This window comes from Cyrtonyx montezumae, unplaced genomic scaffold (genome assembly GCF_038088225.1).
Source record: "Cyrtonyx montezumae isolate F1298 unplaced genomic scaffold, pur_monq_1.0 scaffold_4, whole genome shotgun sequence".
Taxonomy (NCBI): Eukaryota; Metazoa; Chordata; class Aves; order Galliformes; family Odontophoridae; genus Cyrtonyx; species Cyrtonyx montezumae.
This window is the reverse complement of record NW_027072045.1, coordinates 4,829,078-4,849,419: the sequence shown is the minus strand read 5'-3', so window position 1 is coordinate 4,849,419 and position 20,342 is coordinate 4,829,078. Positions and strand designations below refer to the sequence as shown.

General features: G+C 40.2%; 1 protein-coding gene across 1 annotated transcript in view; it reads left to right on the top strand.

Annotated features, from left to right (window-relative positions):
* The first annotated feature begins 8,269 nt into the window (after nt 1-8,269).
* The window catches only part of INPP5F (inositol polyphosphate-5-phosphatase F), a 35,331-nt gene continuing 23,258 nt past the window's right edge, over nt 8,270-20,342 (top strand). Inside the window, exon 1 of the mRNA XM_065746901.1 lies at nt 8,270-8,486. Coding sequence (XP_065602973.1) covers nt 8,390-8,486 — 97 coding nt within the window. The 5' untranslated portion in view covers nt 8,270-8,389. The remainder of the gene's footprint in view (nt 8,487-20,342) is intronic.

Here is a 20,342-nt window from a genome sequence, read left to right as displayed (position 1 = left end):
GGAAAATCATGGTAATTTAGAAGCCCAAATACATTCCCTTGCTCATCCTCTGTCAGTTTCCAAAGGTCAGTACTTACCATTCCACGCCCATCGTGTCTCTGATCCTATCAGGCTGATGACATAATGCAGACTCCTGCAATGACAACACGTGCTTGTCATCTCTTCCACACCAACATTTGAAAATATTTCACACATATCAGAAGAATTGTATATAGCACCGTTGTACATTACAGAAATATTATCTTCAGTTATGTATGTAAAAGTAAGAGAAGCTTTTTTATGCAAAGCTAGGCAAGGATTCAGATTTTCAGATTTTCAGCCCTCTTTTTCAGTCTCATGTCTGTCTTCCCTGGGTTCTGCAATGACCTACATATCATTGCACAGGAAATGCAAAGCCAGCAATAAACACTATCAGCCTCTTTATAGCAATGATCATCTATCCTAGTTATTTAAGTATAGAATATTTAATCTCCCAGGAAAATAAAGTTCTTTTAATCTTCTGGTTTAGCCCCTTGAGAGTCATAAGAATTGTAATTACCAGTATGGTACTTCACTGTGCAGTAAGTGCTTGAGCATTGCAAATTCCATACATGCCTTTTTTTATCCACAAGCCAAAGATGAAGGAAAAGTTGATAGCATTTTTGACCTAAATTATCACCTAGCAGCTAGAGATTCTGCTCTCACAGGAAAAGGATTCAGTGCCATTCTTAGAACTTCACATATCCCTATTCCTTTCTTACATACAGATGGGCTCCTCTGCGATATAAAAGCAGCTCTAAATAGAGGTCGAGGTTCTGTAAACATGGGATCCATTAGAGAGCACTGGGTTTGTGTGCTGAGGCAAGCTGAGAGGTTTATTGTGGTTCTACATGTCTGCTAGAGTAACTGTATTAGCAGTATTAGAAATAATCACCTCTTCTACAGCATAGCTGTGCTAGAAATCTGGTTTAGATACAGGAAGGTTTACAGAAGACCCCACTTACTGTTCCAGCTCATGTCATTTGGGAAGGTGATGTAATTATGTCAGTGGAAAAGCTTCTTTGGATGGCATTCTTTATGTCTCAACGCAGGGCTCTGCTACTCTAAGTATGGAAGAACACATGAACTGTATTGCTTAAAGCTGAAACAAAACCAGGAGTTGCACTTCAGGCCTACCTACACACTCTGTTTTCTAAGGGGTCTTCTAGTGGAAATGCTATGTCACGGCTTGAAACAATGATTGAGCAGCTGGTGGGAAGGCAGGGCCAACCCTGGGGAGCTCAGGTGCATGCAATATACCTGAGTAACCAGAAAGGGTGGAGTCAGGATCCACTCCTTCCCAGACCTCATTTAAGGGTTGGCATCAGAGTTAAGAGTATCTTGCTAGAGATCCCAGCCTACCTGAGGCTTTTTAAGGGTAAGCAGATTATTTCATTTGTTTCTGTGTCCACAGCTGCTGCATTTGGCATATTCTCACTCGCTGCAGCCTAGGACTCTGCTACCCTGCTATCATTGCTGTGCTTTCCATTGCATTATGGCATTACAGGTCAGTAGGACAAAGCCAGGTTGGTCTCAAGTAAAGCTCCCAGAATGTGCATAGTGCAGAAGCTGGATCCCCAGCACCAGCTGTTTTGTTCTCCAGACCCTCTCCTATTTTACTGCATTGCTTGCTGAAGTAGGCACGATTGGCATTAGTATATTTGTATTATAGACATAGTCTGATTTTGCATTTCTTAGTAACTTGTAAGTAGGCTATCACACAAAATAAATCGACTTCTGTTCAGTAGGGGCCAGGTAAGTTTACTATTACTCTAGTTAGGGTCATTTGGAGTCTGGTTTCATAAATGATACTTTGGTAGGCTATTCAGCAGCTGCATTAGTTCCCTGAATTCAGTTCACAGTATGCTGAACAAATGCTTGTGGCTATACAATACAGGCATGGTACAGGAATAGAAACATGCAGCTGGAAAGGAGGAAATGATTATTTAAGCTGGCTTTAGCACTATTGTTAGTGAATGCCACAATGTGGCAAAACTAGAGAAAAGAAAACTAGAGAAAAGTCTTCTGGAACTTTTCCTGGTCTTTTTTGTTATGAAAAGACACAAGTTCCAGAGGTCCTGTGATTTTTTTTTTTTTGCTTTTTTTGTCCTCACTATAAGCAAAAGTTGTCTACTTTTTTTTTTAAAGCATGAACTATTTTCTTTTAAAAAAGCAACCGACGTTTAAAAGTGAAAACAAAGGTGAACTCTTCCAAGAAGTAGTGAGCCTTTTAATTTGATTGCAGAGTTTTAAAACTTCATTTTACTGAATATCTCTTCAACTAAGTGACAACAGATTTCCATCCTGTCTTTTATTAAAATTTCTTTTACCCTTCTTTCAAGATGCTGAGTTCAACACTATTCCCAAGTAGAAGCATGAGCAAGACTATGCTGACTTTGAAACCCTTCCACAGAAGCCTAAATTCTGACCCCGTGCCACCTTAATAAAAACCCATATGGTTGTGAGGTAGCGTGTTTCAGAAACACCTACACTGAAGTTCATTTTGTCAAAGGGTTGGTATATGTAGGTTGAGACAGGCTCGTGCAGGTTTCCTTGATGCTTTCTGGATGATGGAATTAATGCTCAATCAGCCCTTAATAAATGAGAAGATTAACATGGGGCTGCACAGTAGGAAATGGAATCTATTTAGTGGAGCACTTCTTGTGTTTGAAATAGCCTACTCAGCACACTTGCAAAACTACCAGCAAAGTAGGAATTAGGAAAAACAAGTAGAATTGGCTTCAAAAAAAAGAAAAGTAGAATCAAACAGTCAATTTTATGGTGGTGGTAGAGACTGACCTGTCATTTAACTTTTTCTTTTTAAGGTATGAATTAAATATGGTCTTCCTATACTATAATTAAAATATTAACTTATGGGGGTGGACCAACAACAATATAAAGAATCATTTCATGTGTAACTACACTGGCAGGGTAGACCACAAGTGGAATTTGCAGTTAAAGAATGAAATAAAAGAAAGTAATTGTAGGCAGGTGGATTAAAAAAAAATCCCCTTTATTTTTGTAAACAATCTCACTGATTTTATCTTAACATTAAGTGCAAGAAGGAAATCAATAATTGTTCATAAGCCATGTAATATATTGCAGATGTTAAACCCATACACATAGTTTTGAAAGGAGAATTTTATTGTTTTCCTATGTGCTGAGTGAGGCTCTGTGAAGGGAATGGAAATATTCTCTCTGGTAAATAAGTTATTTCCATGGGAAAGGAGGAAATGCCATAATCCTTCTCTTTAGAGATAACTACAGTTGCCATGTGAAAAAGTTATTCCAATGAAGATAAAGTTAACAATTTTCACTTGCATTTATTTATTTTTATGCTAAACTTCTTTCCCTGGTTTGGAGGGGTTTTTCATTTTGTTGCAAAAAGTGAATATCCATTCCAGTGGTTTTGTATTTGTCATAATGAAAATAAGGTGTTTTTTTTCCCCTGGAGTATTTCTATTAAGATGATGTTTGCAGGTACTTCTGAAGTGTTCTGGTGCCAATTGTTGGCTGTCACAAACCTCTTTATCTGCTGTAAGTTGCCAATCAGAAGTGCCTACTGTGTTACTTTTGTTTGAAGGAGGTTCCATCTCAAAGTGGACTAAACCTATCTAAAAAGTACAGAAAAGCCATTTCAAAAGTATTTCTGAATCAGGAAGTCACCTTCTTACATCACAGTTCCTTAACCATCTCACATAGCTAGGGAGCTGCTGTATCAAGTGATTAAGAATTAGCTGAATTAAAGAATATAATTGCAATATTGCAGAAGCCCTCATCCATGAATGTGACTGAAGGTAGTATTCATTATTCATACTCCTGTATTAAAAGGAAAATGTCAAAGAAACAGGCAAACCAGTTTGTCTTGTCTGCAAATAAACATCTTGCAAGAAAACCAGCAGGTGTAACAGGAGGCCAGCTGGGCTGAATGGGGAATACGTAACCAGCCTCTAATGCAGAAAGAGAGCATATGAAAAACCTAAATGCATATGGACTACAGATGCATTGCCTGGGTACACAAGGACAAAAATAGAAAGAACAAAATGCTGTTAGATTAAAAAGTGGCAAAGAGCAGGAGGTGAAATAAGAAAGGCTTCTGTAACTATTTTGGCATCAGTAAGATGACCAATGAAAAAAAAGGTGAATCCATTGCTGAGAGGTCTGCAACCCTATGATGACACAGAAAAGTCCTTTTCTGAGGATCTGCTTTAAGGCCTTTCATGCTCATGTGTCTAATAGCAAACTTTATCATAGCACTTAACAGTTCCGTAAATAATCAGATGGAATACACCTTAAATAAATGAACAGCAAAAAATTACTTCCATGTGTTGCCATAAAATTAAGCAATGGCTCAACTTGTCATTCTGCCAAATCAGATCACTTCCCATTAATCAACATCTTAAACTTGAAATCAAACTGTGGGCAATCAGGTAATATTAAGAGTGAAAGTGCATAACTAATTGCCAGCCCACACATTTCCTTCCTATTAACTATTGTCAGTGAAGTGCAAAAATGCAGTTCCTTCTCTTTTTTCATTCTTGCTGAGGCCGACAGGCTTTTGAAATCACTGCCCTGCTCTGAATCTCAGGAAAACGCTCCAGATGTAAACAGAAAACTCCCCAAGGGGAAAATAAGCCCTAACCAAATGGTGAACGAGGGCAAAGTGATGGCTGTCCTTGAGTTTCTGCAAGGAGCTCTGAATTATTTTAACAGCAGCCCTATGCACTGCAGTACAGCACCAAATTACTCAGAAAATGCATGCAGAATGGAGATGCTGTTGTAAATGGCAATGATAAATGTATATCAAATGATGGTGCAGACTGCTCAGGCAGAGATCGCAGCAAAAATAAAAGGTTATCTTTTGACCCTTCAAGGTATTTAGTTCCTAGTTCTAAACCACCAAAGTTCTGATGACAATGCTCATCTTAAAAGCTGCAAACATCTCATGAAAAATATTTAATTTATACAAAGTCAAACATAAACTAAACGCTTTTCTAGACTGGATATTCAGTGCCCTTCAAAATCAAGCACTTGCCTGGGTCTCGAATGTTGACATTTAATAGGGAAATTTCTCCTATCTGAATGTCCTTTAGTCACATGTTTGTAGAATAACTAATAAACGTCCACGAGTAAAATACTAATGGAGAAATGTTGTGTCAGTGAAAGCAATCATTTAAAAGCATGGTTTTAAAACGATGCTTTTTAATGCTTGGTAGCTTAATAATAATTGGTATATCTTTTTATTTGTGGCTGCAGAGGCTTACATCCCCAGTGGTTCACCCCCAACTATCAGCAGAGGCTTCTTTCCTCCAAGCTAAAGCCTGTCCAGACTGAATGCTTGATTTGACATGAGAAAGGGCAACCAGAAATCTCTAGCAAGGGGGGGAAACTCCTGAAATGGTTCTGCCACTGACAGAACAGATTCATATTCTGGAAAGCTCTGCCCTCAGCTGCTAGTCCCATGCCCCAGCTGGAGAGTCCCACTCTCCTCTGGTGTGACAAACACCAACTCAGCTGCTCAGGGAGCTACACTTCAACTGGTGGAGTAGAGTACAATGCGGGGCAGGAATTATCTTTTCCTGTCATTTTAAAACCTTTTTATGTCTGCTCACCCTCCTCCACTTCTTAATTGTTTTCCTGTCTATCTCCTTGATGTAATTTTAATTCTAATCAACAAATAAAAAAGCATGCTGATATTTACAACCTCCTTTCTTTCTGCACTCTGATTCAGTGCAGATTTTGCTATACTTAACCATTCGTTTTTCCAATTGTTATCCTAGTTTTTCCTATCTGAAGGAAGTATTTCTGTCTAAAGCGATGTTACACAAAACCATTATTGCTTCCTAAACCCTGCCCACTTCAATGATTTAGGAAGATCCTGGGAATCATTGGTCAGATTAAAGGCTGTCTGCAGAAAATCAGAAGAGCTTGCCTTTTTCATCAGCCATTGCCTTCTCCCATGATTTTAAGAAGTGTGTCACAATAGAGATGCACAACAGGCTGGAAAGACTGTACCTGAAGGCCACGTTCATAACATCATGGCCTGGAGATGCAAGTTTCAGTATCACATGTAATGTTAAACATTTCAGTATTACATGTAATGTTAAGAAATTAGAGTACTTATTCAATCAGGTGAGCACAGGGGAAAAGAAAGAACAGAGGAAATGATTTGGGGCAGAAGGAAGAGTCCCACTGAAACATTGAACCTTCAACTTTTTAAAATATATATAATTTCTGTTGTCCCTAAGAAGAGGTTTGAAGTGAAGATCTTTCCTACTTTATACAGAGATGTTTTTAATCTATGAGTCTGACATTATTTGTAAACTCTGCTCTGTCTATTTAACTTGCAGGGTAGGCTTTATTAGCTTCAACATATTGTGGAAAGGTCAAAACTGACTTCCAGGTTGCCAATGCTGTCCACTGCCAAAATAATCTGCTTCCCCCATGCTATGCTACTATTTCTGCATTGTGGCTTCATTTCCTTGAACTCAATGAAAGATGAGTGTAGAAACATGACAGGTAGTTACTGTGTGAAGCAGAAGTCAGTTTGACCAATGCTGTTTAAATCATTCGCCATGCTTAGCTAGAGAGGACATAGAACAGCTGCTGCTGAGGTTGTTTTGTAGGAAAACAAAAACAAAACAGTTGTAAGAACACCAGTGTGAGCTACAGGAAAAGAAATATTCATATTTAAATGGAAAAAGAATTTTTCTTCACAGAAATACCACACACACTGTTTTTCTCACTCTATATACTTTCTAACTTTCCATGAAGTAATTTTAAAAGTAGTGTAAGAATTACTAGAGCATCCTATGTAGCCTACTGTAGGGAACTTGCTTTAGCAGAGCTGGACTCCAGAATTCCCTTCCAACCCTTATAATTCCCTGATCCTTCTTGATGGGGCTTTTCTCAGTGCTGGCTTATTTATAAATGAACACATAAAAGACAAGGTAATACTGAACGCTTGACATTAGCTCTTTTTTTTTTTCCACTGGAAAACTTAGAAGAAGACCATCTTTTCCTCGCAGCAAGTTTCTATTGCCTACAGTGATGAAACAAACAAGCTAATGAGCTTGACTACTCCTGTTTGCCTTCCTTTTAGGACACATAACACTGATCTGATTCTTATATGTCAGTTGGTATGTGTCTATGCATCCAAAAGCTATTTCAGAACGCTTTGCCTCCTCATGGAATAACTGATCTGAACAATATTCCCATATAAAAATTATACTAGTGCAAGTAAAATAGACTACTTTCTGCACAAAGTAGCTACTTTTCCACTGCACTGCTAGAATTTAATGAAATAAGAGGAAAGTAGTGTAACATTCTGAATCTGCAAGCTGAATAATCAGTCCCTGTGAATATGATACAGGCGTGTATGGCAGTGCGATGAGGAAGCTCTGTGCTTTCTTAAATGCACAGTTTTAAACACAATTCCTCAAAGGAAATCTTTCAGTATTAGATCTATGGAGCAATCCATCCCTTTACTGCCTTCCTGCGCATGTTTGATGTGCCTTTGCAAGTACATGACATTGTGCTTACGGGAACACGGAGAATAAAATAGTTCAAAAGAGGTACAATAAAATGCTGAGGCCATTTAAACTGTTCTCTTGTGTAGCACCTGCAGGAATGACCTGAATTACTGGCATAACTCTGCCAGTGGCACGGAGTGCTGCACGCAGGAATGTGACAGGACGCACTGGGAGCTGCAGGGCATTCACAGCTCCTGACTTCCGAAATCAGGATCTGTAGTCAAGAAAGGAGAGCGTGTCCTTCTGCATCCCTGCCCTGGGGAGAGCACCGACAGGCAGGGGCATCCATTACCAAATCATTAGCGCTCCTCTGCGAGTTACGTGGGCTTGAAAAGGAAAACAAAACCAGAGGTCTGATGTTATAAGAAAAACCTTAGGCTGCATACAAAATTGGAGAGGCAACATCGCAGGGCGGAGGTAAATACCAAGATGAGCGCTGCGTGAAACTACTTACACGCACCATTAGTTTTCAGGATACCTCGAAGATGGTTTTTCGATGCAGCCAGCTGCTCCCAAATGGCCGTGCCATAGAGCGATGGGATGCCCTCGGCCACGCTCCTGTGACAGGGATCAGCCGCATCCCGCTCCGCGCTGAGGGACTCCGCCGCCGACGGGCGGCCTCCGCGCTGCCGCTTTAAGAGCGCGGGGCGGCGCTGCCGGGCACGGTCACGTGCGCGCTGGGGCCGGAACCGCGTTCGCGGCCGCCTGAGGAAGCGCCCCGAGCCCGCGCGGCGGTGTCGCGACCCGCCGGGCTCTGTGAGGGGCGGCGCGCGTGCCCGGCTCGGGAGCGCGCTTCCGCTCCCCATCCGTAGCAGGGCGGCGGCGGCGGCGGCGGGAGGATGGAGCTGTTCCAAGCCAAGGACCACTACATCCTGCAGAGCGGGGAGCGGGCGCTGTGGTGCAGCCGGAGGGACGGCAGCCTGCAGCTGAGAGCCGGTGGGTGCGGCGAGGGAAGATGGCAGCGGGGGGGGGGTGGGAGAGAGAGAGAGCGCTGGGAATGGCGGCGAGGGGAGGAGGGGACAGGGGGACTGGGGGGAGAGCGGGGACAGCTTGGGACCGCGGGTCACCCGCGAGGACAGCGCGCTTCGTGAGCTTTCACGAGGCTGGGTTGGCTTGGGATAGCCGCGGTGGAGGATGCCGATGTGTTGGGTGCTGTTTTCCCGTGCTGCTCTGGCCGGTGTTGTGTCTTCGTGCTTCGGCTGTGCCGTGCTTTTATCTGCTCCGTGCAGTGTGTTCGCATCGCTCGGATAACGTCGCAGTCCGTCTCAGTGCAGCGTGACCGACCCTGCTCAGGAGGAGGGTCTGGCACCGCTTAACTTTGTGAATCACCTTACTTTGCGATGCTAAGCCAGCAAACAGCACTGCGAGTCAAAAACTCGGTTTTACGTTTGCTACAGCGGTCCTCTTCTGCGCTGTCATAAAAGCTCTTGCTTTACGTGGCGTGATAAAAGCACAGATGTGCAAAGCTGTGATCCTGGAGGCTGCTGTGATTGATGTAAAGCCATTTTTTGTTGCTGTGATTTCCTGGAGCCCATCCGCTTCGAGGGGCTCTGCCCACTCTGCAGTCTGAGTGCAGGGCTTTGTCTGCAGTGTGACTTTAAATCTTCAGTCGCCATAAATGTGATCCCTATTGTGTGTGATCTGCCAATTAATGAAAAGTAATGTGATAGTTAAGTCTCCTGGTCTGCTTGACACTTGTTAGTCATGCTTTCCTACTTGGCTGGATTTTCGGTTTTGTTTTTCCAGTGCTCTGGCTGTGGTTGATCGTAGTATGTTGTAGTGCTGTGAACTGAAATACTGTTGAGAGTGTTATGTTGAAAGTAAACTTGAGACAGAAATAGCTCTGTAACAGAAGAATTTCTTGGATCAATAGCTTTTGATTACATTAAGTCAAAGCTGGGGACCTTCAGAGCAGGCCATTTGACCATTTATAATCAAGGCCACTGAGTGGAAATGAGTAAATAGATTAATGTCTGATGAGTCACTGCTGTATTGAAAAAACAAGTTGTAACTTGTGTTCATTGGCACTCCACGAAAAGTCTGTAACCTAAGTATGTGTCTTTACTAGTTTTTGGAAACCTTGGTCTTACTCTGTCCCCAGAAGGCTGTTCAAATCAATCATTGTACACTGAAGGATTGAAGCAGGTAATACTGGCAAACCCCAGAAGTTTTGTTTTATAGGATGGGTTGAAGTCCAAAGAGCTGAAGCTGAGCTTTATAATGCTGTTGCCCCTCAAGCATAAAGGCATGTTCAAAAACTTGCTGATCTTGAAATCTCTGTTTCTGACCTCTTTGAATCGCAGAGAGAACTTGAGTTAAAATGAAAACCAATCAAACAACAAAAAAAAAACAAAATAAAAAAGCACAACTGTGCAAAACTGGTAAACTGATAAATGTTTGCTGTAAACCAAATCTGAGGCTGGCCCAAGGTTAAAAAATGTCTTCATATGTTTATAAGATATCTCTGTTGGTATTATTTATGTGAAGTACTAATTGAGTCACCTGCAGGAAAGCTGAATCATTTTGGCATCACTGTCTTATGTTAGGTGTTTTGCTGTCCTCAGTTACTTTTTTCAGCGTGATGAGAAAATACGTTGTTCAGGCCTGCTTTAAATGCCTTGCACTTAGATTTTGATCTGGTCTTTACTTTTAGCTACCCCTGGCAGCATGGTGTAATATATATCTTACAGTATGGTTTTATTGTTGTCGTGGATATGAGTTATGTAAGATGGTTAAAGATGCTGAATTCTTCACTCAGTAAAAAAGGGGATGAGGGGCTCTCAGTGAGTGAAGGCTTTGGTGATGCTTTGGGCAGTAATGCCAGGCTGAATGTGGCTGGGAGTAACTGCACTGAAACTGGGGTAGTGATGCTGTCCTCTCCACTCTGCAAGAGAAACAACTGCCAGAAGTGGGAGTGACATTCAAGTGGTGTTATTCAGAGCCAACTTCAGGGCACTGCATGCTCAGATTCCATGACCTGCTTGTAAGTGTAAGGTGGTGATAAGATGCGTCTCACCTCTGGAGCTTAACTAGAAGCAAATGAGCATTCATGTATTATTAAGTGATTCAGGAAATTAGTCTTACAGTATTGGTTTTCATCTATTGAAAATGGTTGTGAATCAGCAGCTGAAGGAATACCTCTTAAACTTATTTATTTTCTAATGAGAAGCTTATTACAAAACAGTTTTTTTTTTTTTTTCTGAGTCTCAAGGAAGAGATTTCAGGCTAAGTGTCTTTCTGGGAGCATGAAATCTGAACTGACTCACAAATCATAATGCCATCTAACACTGTAGCTTACCTTACTCCTTGAAGGCATTGCCAAGGTCATGGGAAAATTACTAGTTAGAATTTCTGGTATTCTTTTTTTCTAGTCAAATGCTGTGAGCAAAAAATTCCTTTATATGATGTCCAGTGCCTATAAATGCCCAGAGGCCTTAATGAAGCAAGAAGACCGTGCTTGACTTCATGCAGGGGTGATGCTGCAGATGCTGGTAGATGCATCAGTAGCTTGAAGGCTGCAGCCTTCCTGAGCGCAGTGGAGGGATGATGGCCTGTGTGTTAGCTTGTGCTATTGAATTAGATATTTGATATAAAAGAGGCTTCCTGAGGTGATGTGTCTTAGAATGGCCTATGTGTTATGGAATATATTCCATCAGAGAGTTACAGCTCTAGAAAAGTTCTTCATTACAAGTTACTTCCTTAAGGACCTCAAGCTGTTTTCTTGGTACTTAATTTTAGCTGCAGTGGTTACTGCACTGTTTCTCACCACCTATGCTTGCATGTTCTGTTCCTTCTTTCAGTGCTCTTAGCTGTCAGCATAAGATAACTTGTGGCAAATGTGACAAATCAGATGTCAAACTGATCAATGTTAAATGCAACCCACCAGAAATAGTGCTCGATCACGGACAGTTTATTTACTGCTGCTGCTTGTTTCTTCTAACAAAGGATAACAGGATGAGAGCAGGGGGTGGGTTGCTGCATATCCTTCATCTACTCTAATTATTTTATGTATTAAACATTTTTCTTACCTTCTGGCTGTGTGGTAAGACCTTCAGTACTGGAGTATTTTTCTATTTTGCTTAGATAAGACCTACTTTAATTTCATCTGCTTTCTTTGGAATGTAGTCAGCCTAAATCTTTGAGATTTAAAGATACCTTCTGTGTGTTAACCTGGTAGCAAACAAATAAATCTTGAGGTGCCAAGTTGCTTGTTTAGTTTCCTTTTGAGTCTTAGTGGTGGAGAAGCTGAATATAACAAGGCTGTTCCTGTCTTCTCCCTTCTTCTTCTTATATGAGGAGGTCTGGAATTGTCAAATTTAGCCCAAATCAAGTGCATAGGTATCCTGGAGTTCCTGCCCTCACTGGAATGACTTTCATTTTAAATAAATGAAAGCTCTTTTAACCTTGATATGCTGATTCTTGTGAGATGACAATTGTTTGCTTGTAAAGGGTTCCTCATTTAAAATGAATCTGTAATTCAGATGTATTTTAGGCTTGTATTTTGATAGCAGAGATGAGATCTCTTATAGGTTAGAATTGGAGCATCCCTTCATTTAAGAGGGGTCTGTGCCCATACCAAGAAGCTTGTGGCTTTTCAGTCTGGATACCAGTGTTCTTATCACCAGTTCTTTCACTGCTGGGTGATCTGAGTGGTGTTTCAGCTGGATGTGCAAGTGAGAATTTAAACTTGGCAGCAAGCTAAAAAATAACAGCAACAAAAATCTATAGGAACAAAAGAAAAAATAAAAAACAGCAAAACCCAAATCTGTCTGAACTGTAGTAAAAGGGAAGTATTAATTTGATATGCCATTTGTGCTCCTTAAAACCATTTCTTGGGTTTTTTTTCATTATTATGATCTTTGATACTGTTTAGTGGACAGCAGAGACCTCAAGCTGTCTGAGTTGAGTTGTTGCATAGGCTGTGTAACAGCACTGCATGTGTGTGTAGGGGTAATCTTTGTTTTGACTCATGCAATATCTCTCCTGTCCTTGGCAAATATGTGGGACTTTTGCTGGCACAGGTGTCAGTGGGCAGTATGAAAACACTTGGCTTTTTTGTCTGTTGAAAAGTGAAGTATTTTATAATTAAATTATCATTATGAAAGTGTGGTTGAAGCTGTATCTTCCTGAATTGAGAGACCTAAGATACTCTGAAGACTTCAGGTGCCATGAGGAAGTAGTTTGGTTGGCATTTGAACATTTTCTGGTAATACAGATGGGACCAACAGCAAGAAAACATTTTTCTGCATCTGCTCCAAATTGCATTGCATGCCAACCTCAGCTGGAGTCCTGCAGTGTCAAGGCACTTCCACTCAACAGCTCCCTTGAACCGTGAGACTTCTTGGATAACGGTTTAAAGTTTCCTTTTAGAGGCAAATTCTGCAGTGTAATATCAAACAGCTCTCAAGTGTTGCTTAATTAAATATTGAGTGTGTTGCAGAAAGTCATTGTTAAAGCTGTATATTGAGACTTCAGGCCCAGGGTTTGTCAGACTGTAATTTTCTCCTCAAATATGTCAAAGTTATGAGGCTACATATAAAAGCTTTTGTCAGTGTCTGGAGGTTTCATGATTAACGTTTAATATTATAAAAGACATGATTTCTCAACGTAGTGGTTTTGAGAGAACGAGATGCTACCAAATTTGGTAGCTCGATTTGCTTTTCGTAAGTGTTAAATTTGCTTTAAACTTCATTGAATGCTTTGTATTTTGTTATAAAAATGCATATGGGTATTCCCACTTGCAGCTAGTTATCTGTGTATCTTGAAAACCCAGCATCCTGTTACAGTAATTTAGTTTGATCAGGGATTATTCAATGACTTTCCCCCCATTTCAGATAAAGCTTTTATCAGTTTAATTTCGGTGATAATTTATCCATATTACTTACTGTTATAATTATCAGTTGGAAACCAAGAAACAGTGCTTATAGTAAGACAGAATATGAAAACAAACAGCCCACATGGGGGGAGAGGTGGGAAAGTGGGTGAGTATATGCAGGATTTTTTTTCTCTTTAAATCTTTTGTGTAGTGCTTTAATTCCTGTCAGTGGAATTAAGGCTTCCAGCTGGTGGTCTTCAGTTCTGCCATCTGATCTTATTCTAACCATGTCCTTATCTTTCAGTTGCCAAAATTGCTGCACTTATGTCTTCGTGTGCAATCAAGTAATAGGAATGTGTATCATGAGGAGATAAGAAACAGTTGGGTATATATCTGAAGGAGAAATTTGGAAATAGTGCAAAAACTTCTTTCCTGAAAAGTTGATCTGAAAGTAATGCAATTCCACTTGCAAACTTAGTCTTCCCCTTCAGGAAGAAATCTTACATCAATAGAAGCACTGGAGCAGTGTTTATTGTGTCTATGAAACTGAAAACAAGCAACTTGAACATACTTAGCTTGAAAATGCTCTCTTGTTAAGGAGTGCAGTAAGCCTTAATTGCTGTCACTGTGTTAGGAGCACTCAGGAAGGTCATGTGAACGTTCTGAACGAGGTGGTGTAAAACATGACAGCAGTGATTTAAAGAAAAATCAGCGTTTGGACTAAATTTAGTAGTATGTGGCACTGCCTCAGAGAGCCCCCTCAGGTCATTTACATTTTGCAGCTCTCATTTAATTTTTAACTTTCAGTTAGGTTTGGCCACGTCTGTTCATCTGCTTTGAGCAACAGCAACATTCCCACAGATGTATAGGCATTTCCTCGTGTTGAAATGTGTTGTAGTAATGTTTAAGGGTTGTATTGCTTGTTGTGTCACTAAATAGTCACTTTGTCTGTAGCAGTTTGATAAACAACAGAACCTATCTGGTAAGGCATTCAATTCTTACATTCAAATACATGGATTAAGGACTGCAGAGTGTGCAAACGTATCTCATTCGCTGTATCTCTTGCAGTTGCCTTTTGTAATTCTAAAATATTGTAATTGTTCTCAGTTAAAATAGCAGGCTATCTTGTGTAGAAAAAGACACCAAGTGGAGTTGTTTAATTAAATTCTGAAGCTGCTTCCCTGTATGATGTTTACTGGTGTTTTTTCTATATGATGGGTAATAGAGAATATACATGTTCTTAACCTGTTAAAAACTATTCAGAGTTAAGATAGTCACTTAAAAGCAGAGCCCTTGGAACTCAAGTCCTGCCTTAAACAGCCTAAATATGTTTGAATGGGGCACTGCAGCACAGAGGCTCTACTCATTCATGACATAAAGCAGTCCCATCATACATAGTCTCTGTACAGCTGATTAACTTGCAGCCAGCTGTCTACAGCATAGTCTCTGTACAGCTGATTAACTTGCAGCCAGCTGTAAGCATTTAAGCTATGCTTTTTTAACTCTGGTGCTTTTTGCCCTGTATTCTTTCTGTATCTTAGTATGATTTTTAATACTTGAGCATCTTGCAATCCTGAAGGTATGAAGATAAAAGTTGAAAATCACTTCCAAATTATGTACATTACAGTATAAGAGATGTTTGAGTAATTGTTATGGACTACATACTCTGCTAGAGTTACTTCACTTCCTGAATGAAGCACTGCCTTGCAGTAATTCAAGCTTTCCTAGCAGCTGCATGGTTATCTGAAATGCTTAAAGTCTGACGTGCAAGTGTGCTTTCTGTGCAAAATATTCTGGCTGAGAAAATCAAAGAAAGAGGATTGAACAAGGGCAGAAGACTTTGGCTAGAAGTAACTTTAAGAGTAAGGGCTTCTTAGCCACTGAAGCATAGCTTGTGATCTTGTGCTAAACTACTTTCTCCTCGGACTTTTTATGGAAGCAAGAGACCTTATAGGGGAAGAATGAATTGAGGTGGCACTTTGTGGATGGGAGAGGATCCTGCCTTCCCAAATGACAAAACCTTTTTTTGCTATATGCTCATGTTTGGTGTTCATGAACAACTTAAGGAGAAACAAAACAAATCCTTCCAAGGTAGAAGGAGACTGCCAGTTGAATTTAGTGAATGTGAAGCTCAGCTTACGTTTAGTGACTGTGTGTATAGGTAACAATTTTGTTTTTGTGTAATGAATATATAAGCAGTGTGCAACTGGAAAAGCCTCTTCAGTTTGTCCCTGTTATTTTATAATTACCAATTGGGATACTTCTGGATTTAATTGCAGGTCCCTTCAACTTTGTGTGCCTTAGCTGGCTTTGGAACAACTGATAGTGGCAGTTCGTTATTGCTTATAGCTCAGGAGTTCCCAGTGGAATTACTTGTAATATTGTGTGCTTTCTAGGCAATTGGATGTTTTTTCCTTATGTTTTTATGTCTTCACAAGCAGTGCCTGGTGACTCAGAATTATATGGCAGAGTGCAAAGAGGTGTTCTTTATCCTTACAGGTAGTAAGGGTTCATTTCATGACATATTGTCTCTTAGGCTTAGTATCCTGGTTACTCCTTTTTAAAGAAGTTTTACTGCAGTAAGAGCAGAATTGTTGTTACATCCCTCATTTTAAATCTGTCTCTATCCAACCTGAATGCTACATTAATTTGTTCCTGTTTATCTGGTCCAGTTTTGAAATGCATAAGGAAGGTGTTCAAGGATGCCAAACCATTTCATTTCCTTAAACATAAGCTGGATGGATGCGTACGTCTGTGCTCTTATGGTTGAGCCATGCATGTGGGAAGAAACTTGCATTGAATTACCTGCTTGGACAGTATGCTTCTCCTGATTAGGGACTGAGGGGTGAACAGGTTATTGTAAGAAAGCTGTGAGGTGCAGTAATGGGAAGACTCACTGGGATTTTAAAAGAAAAATTCCTTCTAGATTGGACTATAGATATAGGCATTTTACAGTGGGGTAGTGGATGGTGGTGCTTTGTTTCCTCTGATAGAAGAGGAGCATTTCAATTCTAAATGGCCAAGGGCTCAAGTCTATAACAGACTGAGTGAGCTATCTAAATGGCAAATTAAAGATTATTTAAACGAGTTACTTGCTGAAGAGATCATTTGTTTTAAGTTTGAGCTAGGAAATAAGTCAATAAAGCTCACACTTTGTGACCATTAGGTGTTCACAGAATCACAGGTAGGGCTTGGGAGGGACCTGTAGAGGTCATCTATTCCAACCCCCTGCCAAAGCAGCTCCTAGCCCAGGTTGCACAGGCAGGCATCCAGGGGTTTTTGAATGTCTCTGGAGGAGATTCCACCACCTCTCTGTGCAGCCTGTGCCAGTGCTCCATCACCCAAGGATTGGTACTTGTAAGTCCTAATACTCCTCCATCTTTCAGCAATTAGAGTAGATTAAACACGAATTTAGGAGTCTGCCAGAAGGAACTTAGCTGAATTTTGCTTGCTGAAGTGGTTCTCAGAGGCCTTTTTTTCTAGGAAATATTTCATGCTCTTAAGTCTTCGCAGTTAACTTGTAATCTTTTAATCCTGGCTAATATTTCAGAACACTGCTCAATGTGGAACTGGAACTTGAAAACAGTTTCTTTTGAAAAGGCCTGATAGTGCTTGTTGCCTTTGATCTGAAGCAGTCAAAACTTAACGGGGGAGGAAAAACCTTCAACTCAGAAAAAAACAAAAGTAATAAAATTAACTCCTCAGATGTCTGGTGCTGTATTAGCAGAGCTGGAAAACTTACTTTAAATATTTACAATAGGTTGCTTCTTAGTGCTTTCTTTATTGCATATTAATAGATAGTGCTTTTATTGAACCCTGAAGGTGGCTGTGAGAATTGCAACCCTGACAGGCAATGGAAAGAATTTCTGTGTAGTTTAGATGTTTGTCTAGATACAGCCCGTGCTTATTTATAAATATATGGGAGCTCCATGTTTATGTAAATGTATAAATAGAGCTTAAAGTTCAATGCCACTTGACTTTCATTCTGAGTACACTGACAGAATGCTTCCCGGCTGAGATCCATTCCTTGGAATTCCCCAGCATTTGAGAAGTGTACCCCCTGATTTCCAGCAAAATTGGAAGATAAATGGCTGTAGCTATCTGATGGATTGAACCTGACAGCAGCTCAGTGGTAAGGACTGGATCCACAGGTTTAAAATGAGATCTTTTATTTTAATTTCCTGCCTCCTGCCCGAGGGAGGCTGATTGCCTCCCCAAGCTCATCAGACCCGGCGGTAGTTGCTCGATGCTGAGCAGTGTTGTGTCCCAGAGCAGTAGTTTTTTCCCTTGTTAGAGCTTGTGCCTGACCTTGGATCGACTCTGCTGGGCGTAGAATGGGGAAAGAGCTGGAAAGCAGTTTTGGCTTTTGACAGACTTCCAAGTTGCTTTTATATCGCCTTTCCCAGGATTATATTTGCGTAAACACAAACAGTTCACGAAGCTTTATCTGATGTTTCTGCCTTTGCATTGCTGCTGGTAAGTTCAGAGAGCTGATGTGGAAATAATCACATCAAAGCTGGTTTTGTTCTGTGTTTGTGGTGGAAGTTCTATTGTGCTGTGATTACAATGCTGATGCGGTCACTGTGGAAAGTAAATGTATGCTTGGTGATCATTAATTTCAGACAGCCGTCAGTGAGAAGAGCCAATTTATTTTCCAGTTGTTTGAATTTATTTGATGGGGGTAAGGGAGAGAATGGGAAATTCTGTACTTTAAAGCGTGCACTTGTGTACCAGGTTTCTGTCCCAAAGTTCTGAGTGCATGTGCTAAAGCTTATCAAACCCTGGCAGCTCTTTAAATTGAAGCTGACTGAGGGCATCATAAGCTCCCTGAGCAGAGTACGTTCCACCTGGCTTAGCTCACTGCTTTTATTGACTTTTCTGTACAGTTCTTAACTTTTTGGTGCGGGGGACAATGGCTCCTTTGGTGTTTGGGTATAGAGAATATTCCAGTGCTTGGTGTGATAGAGCACTGTGGTAGATAATGCTTACTGACATACATTTAAATGAATTCACACTTGCTGTTGTGTGACTTCAGCATTCAGTATTCTAATATACATAAGAGACATTTGAATATGCTAACAGGAAACTTTATCTGAGGATTTGCTTTTTTTGGTTTGGCTGCTTCCTTTTTGGCTATAGAAAGACCTAAGCATCTTCTGCAGCATGTAACTATCTACCAACTTATATTGCCTCTTAAATTCTTACTGAATTTCATAGTTAAACTAATCTTATAGGCTCACGTTTGACCTTTTTTAGGTCTCCATATATTTGAAATTCTTACATAATGATGTAACTCTTGCTTTAATTTTAGGAATTCATGACGATGGCTAAAGGAATAGCTGCTGCAGAACTGCTGGGCAGGAGGTTAAATTACAGCAAACAATCAATCTTAAACAATCTTACAGTATTAAACAAAAGCTTGAGTGCTGCTTTGTCTGAAACTGAGTAAGCAGGACTGCACTCAACATGAAAGCCTGTATTTATTTATTTATTTTTTGGAGCATGAGGTAGGGGAAATGTGGAATAATTTGGTTCATTTACCTTATAGTTCTGGAGTGTACTTCTCCAGAGAAGACATTTATTTCAGTGCTTACTTTAATTATATTTATTCGGCTTGGCTGGCTGGGAGCTCTGATTCCAGAGGGGACCATTATGTGGGAATTGGAGCTCTAACTAGTAAATATATTCTAGTCAGAATATCAAAACTGATGTTTTTTGTTTAGTTAGAACAACTTTGAGCTGCTTGCTTCTGTGCTGTCACACATGCTTTCCTTTAGAAGGCTCTTCTTCTAGAAATATATATTCTTTTAGTAAAATTAAAAAATATATATATATTCTGATACTGTCACCAAACAGTGTGATTCCACAATTGATATTTTTTTCCATAGCCTTCAGGCATTTCTTCTATGAGTTCTTTACAGCTGAACTTTGCTGGGTGCTGGGAGGAACACGTCAATCTCCTCAAGAGTTGCTAAATATGTGGCTTTTCCTCCCACCGTGTCTCAGCTTCCTGGGAACAGTTGGCTTTCGTGTGTTCACTGATGGTAGTTTGATAATCATACTTATTTCAAGAATCATTGCTTCCCAGCTCGTGGATCTGTATTTGGTGTCTTCTGAGGTCTTATTTGGAGTCAAATATATGTCATACTAGCTCCTATTTTTCCAAAGCTTGGCTATGCTTTCAGTGAACACAATAGTCAAAATTTAGTCAGTTCTCATTCTCTGCCTTACTTGGGAGAAGTAGTATGGAAGTCTTGGGCATTGCATATGGCCACATCTGGGGGTGTGAATGTCAGAGTAAACCATGAAAATAATAAAGGTTCCATTAAAACCCTTCTTGTTTTACAGTCCCCAGTACCAGTTTCTTTACATCTTATTTGTTTGGTGGGCAAGTCTAAGCTTTCATTTCCTTGTACCTGTTATTACAACTAAATCTTTTTTAACATTTTTCCCATTTTTGTAAGTTATTAGAACAAGCTTGCTGTTGAGAGCTTTCCTACTAATGGGTTGAATATTAGGAGAAGTTTAGCTCAAAAAGGGTAATGAGGTATTGGAATAGGTTGCCCAGGAAAGTGGTGGAGTCACCATCCCAGGGGGTTTGCAAGAAGCATAAATACGTGGTGCTGAGGAATGCACTTAGTGGGCATGGTGAGGTTGGGTTGATGGACTAGATGATCATAATGGTCTTCTCCAACCTTAATGATTCTGTGCTTAATATATCTTGTCATAGCAGGAAATAAATGGCTTAAAGAGACCTGAATAATATTCAGATTATTATTTTTGTAGTAGCTCTGTTAAGTATGAAGTGATATGAATCTTTTAAACTGCTACCAGTACTCCTGTATATGCCTGACTTAGTAATTTTTTTTGTCTGCTGTTATCTATTTATCTCTCCTTGGTTCATGATTGAAGTAAAGTAAATTATAAATGTCAAAGATAGCAAAAAGTAGATGAAGTTTGAAGTATAACTCCTCAGG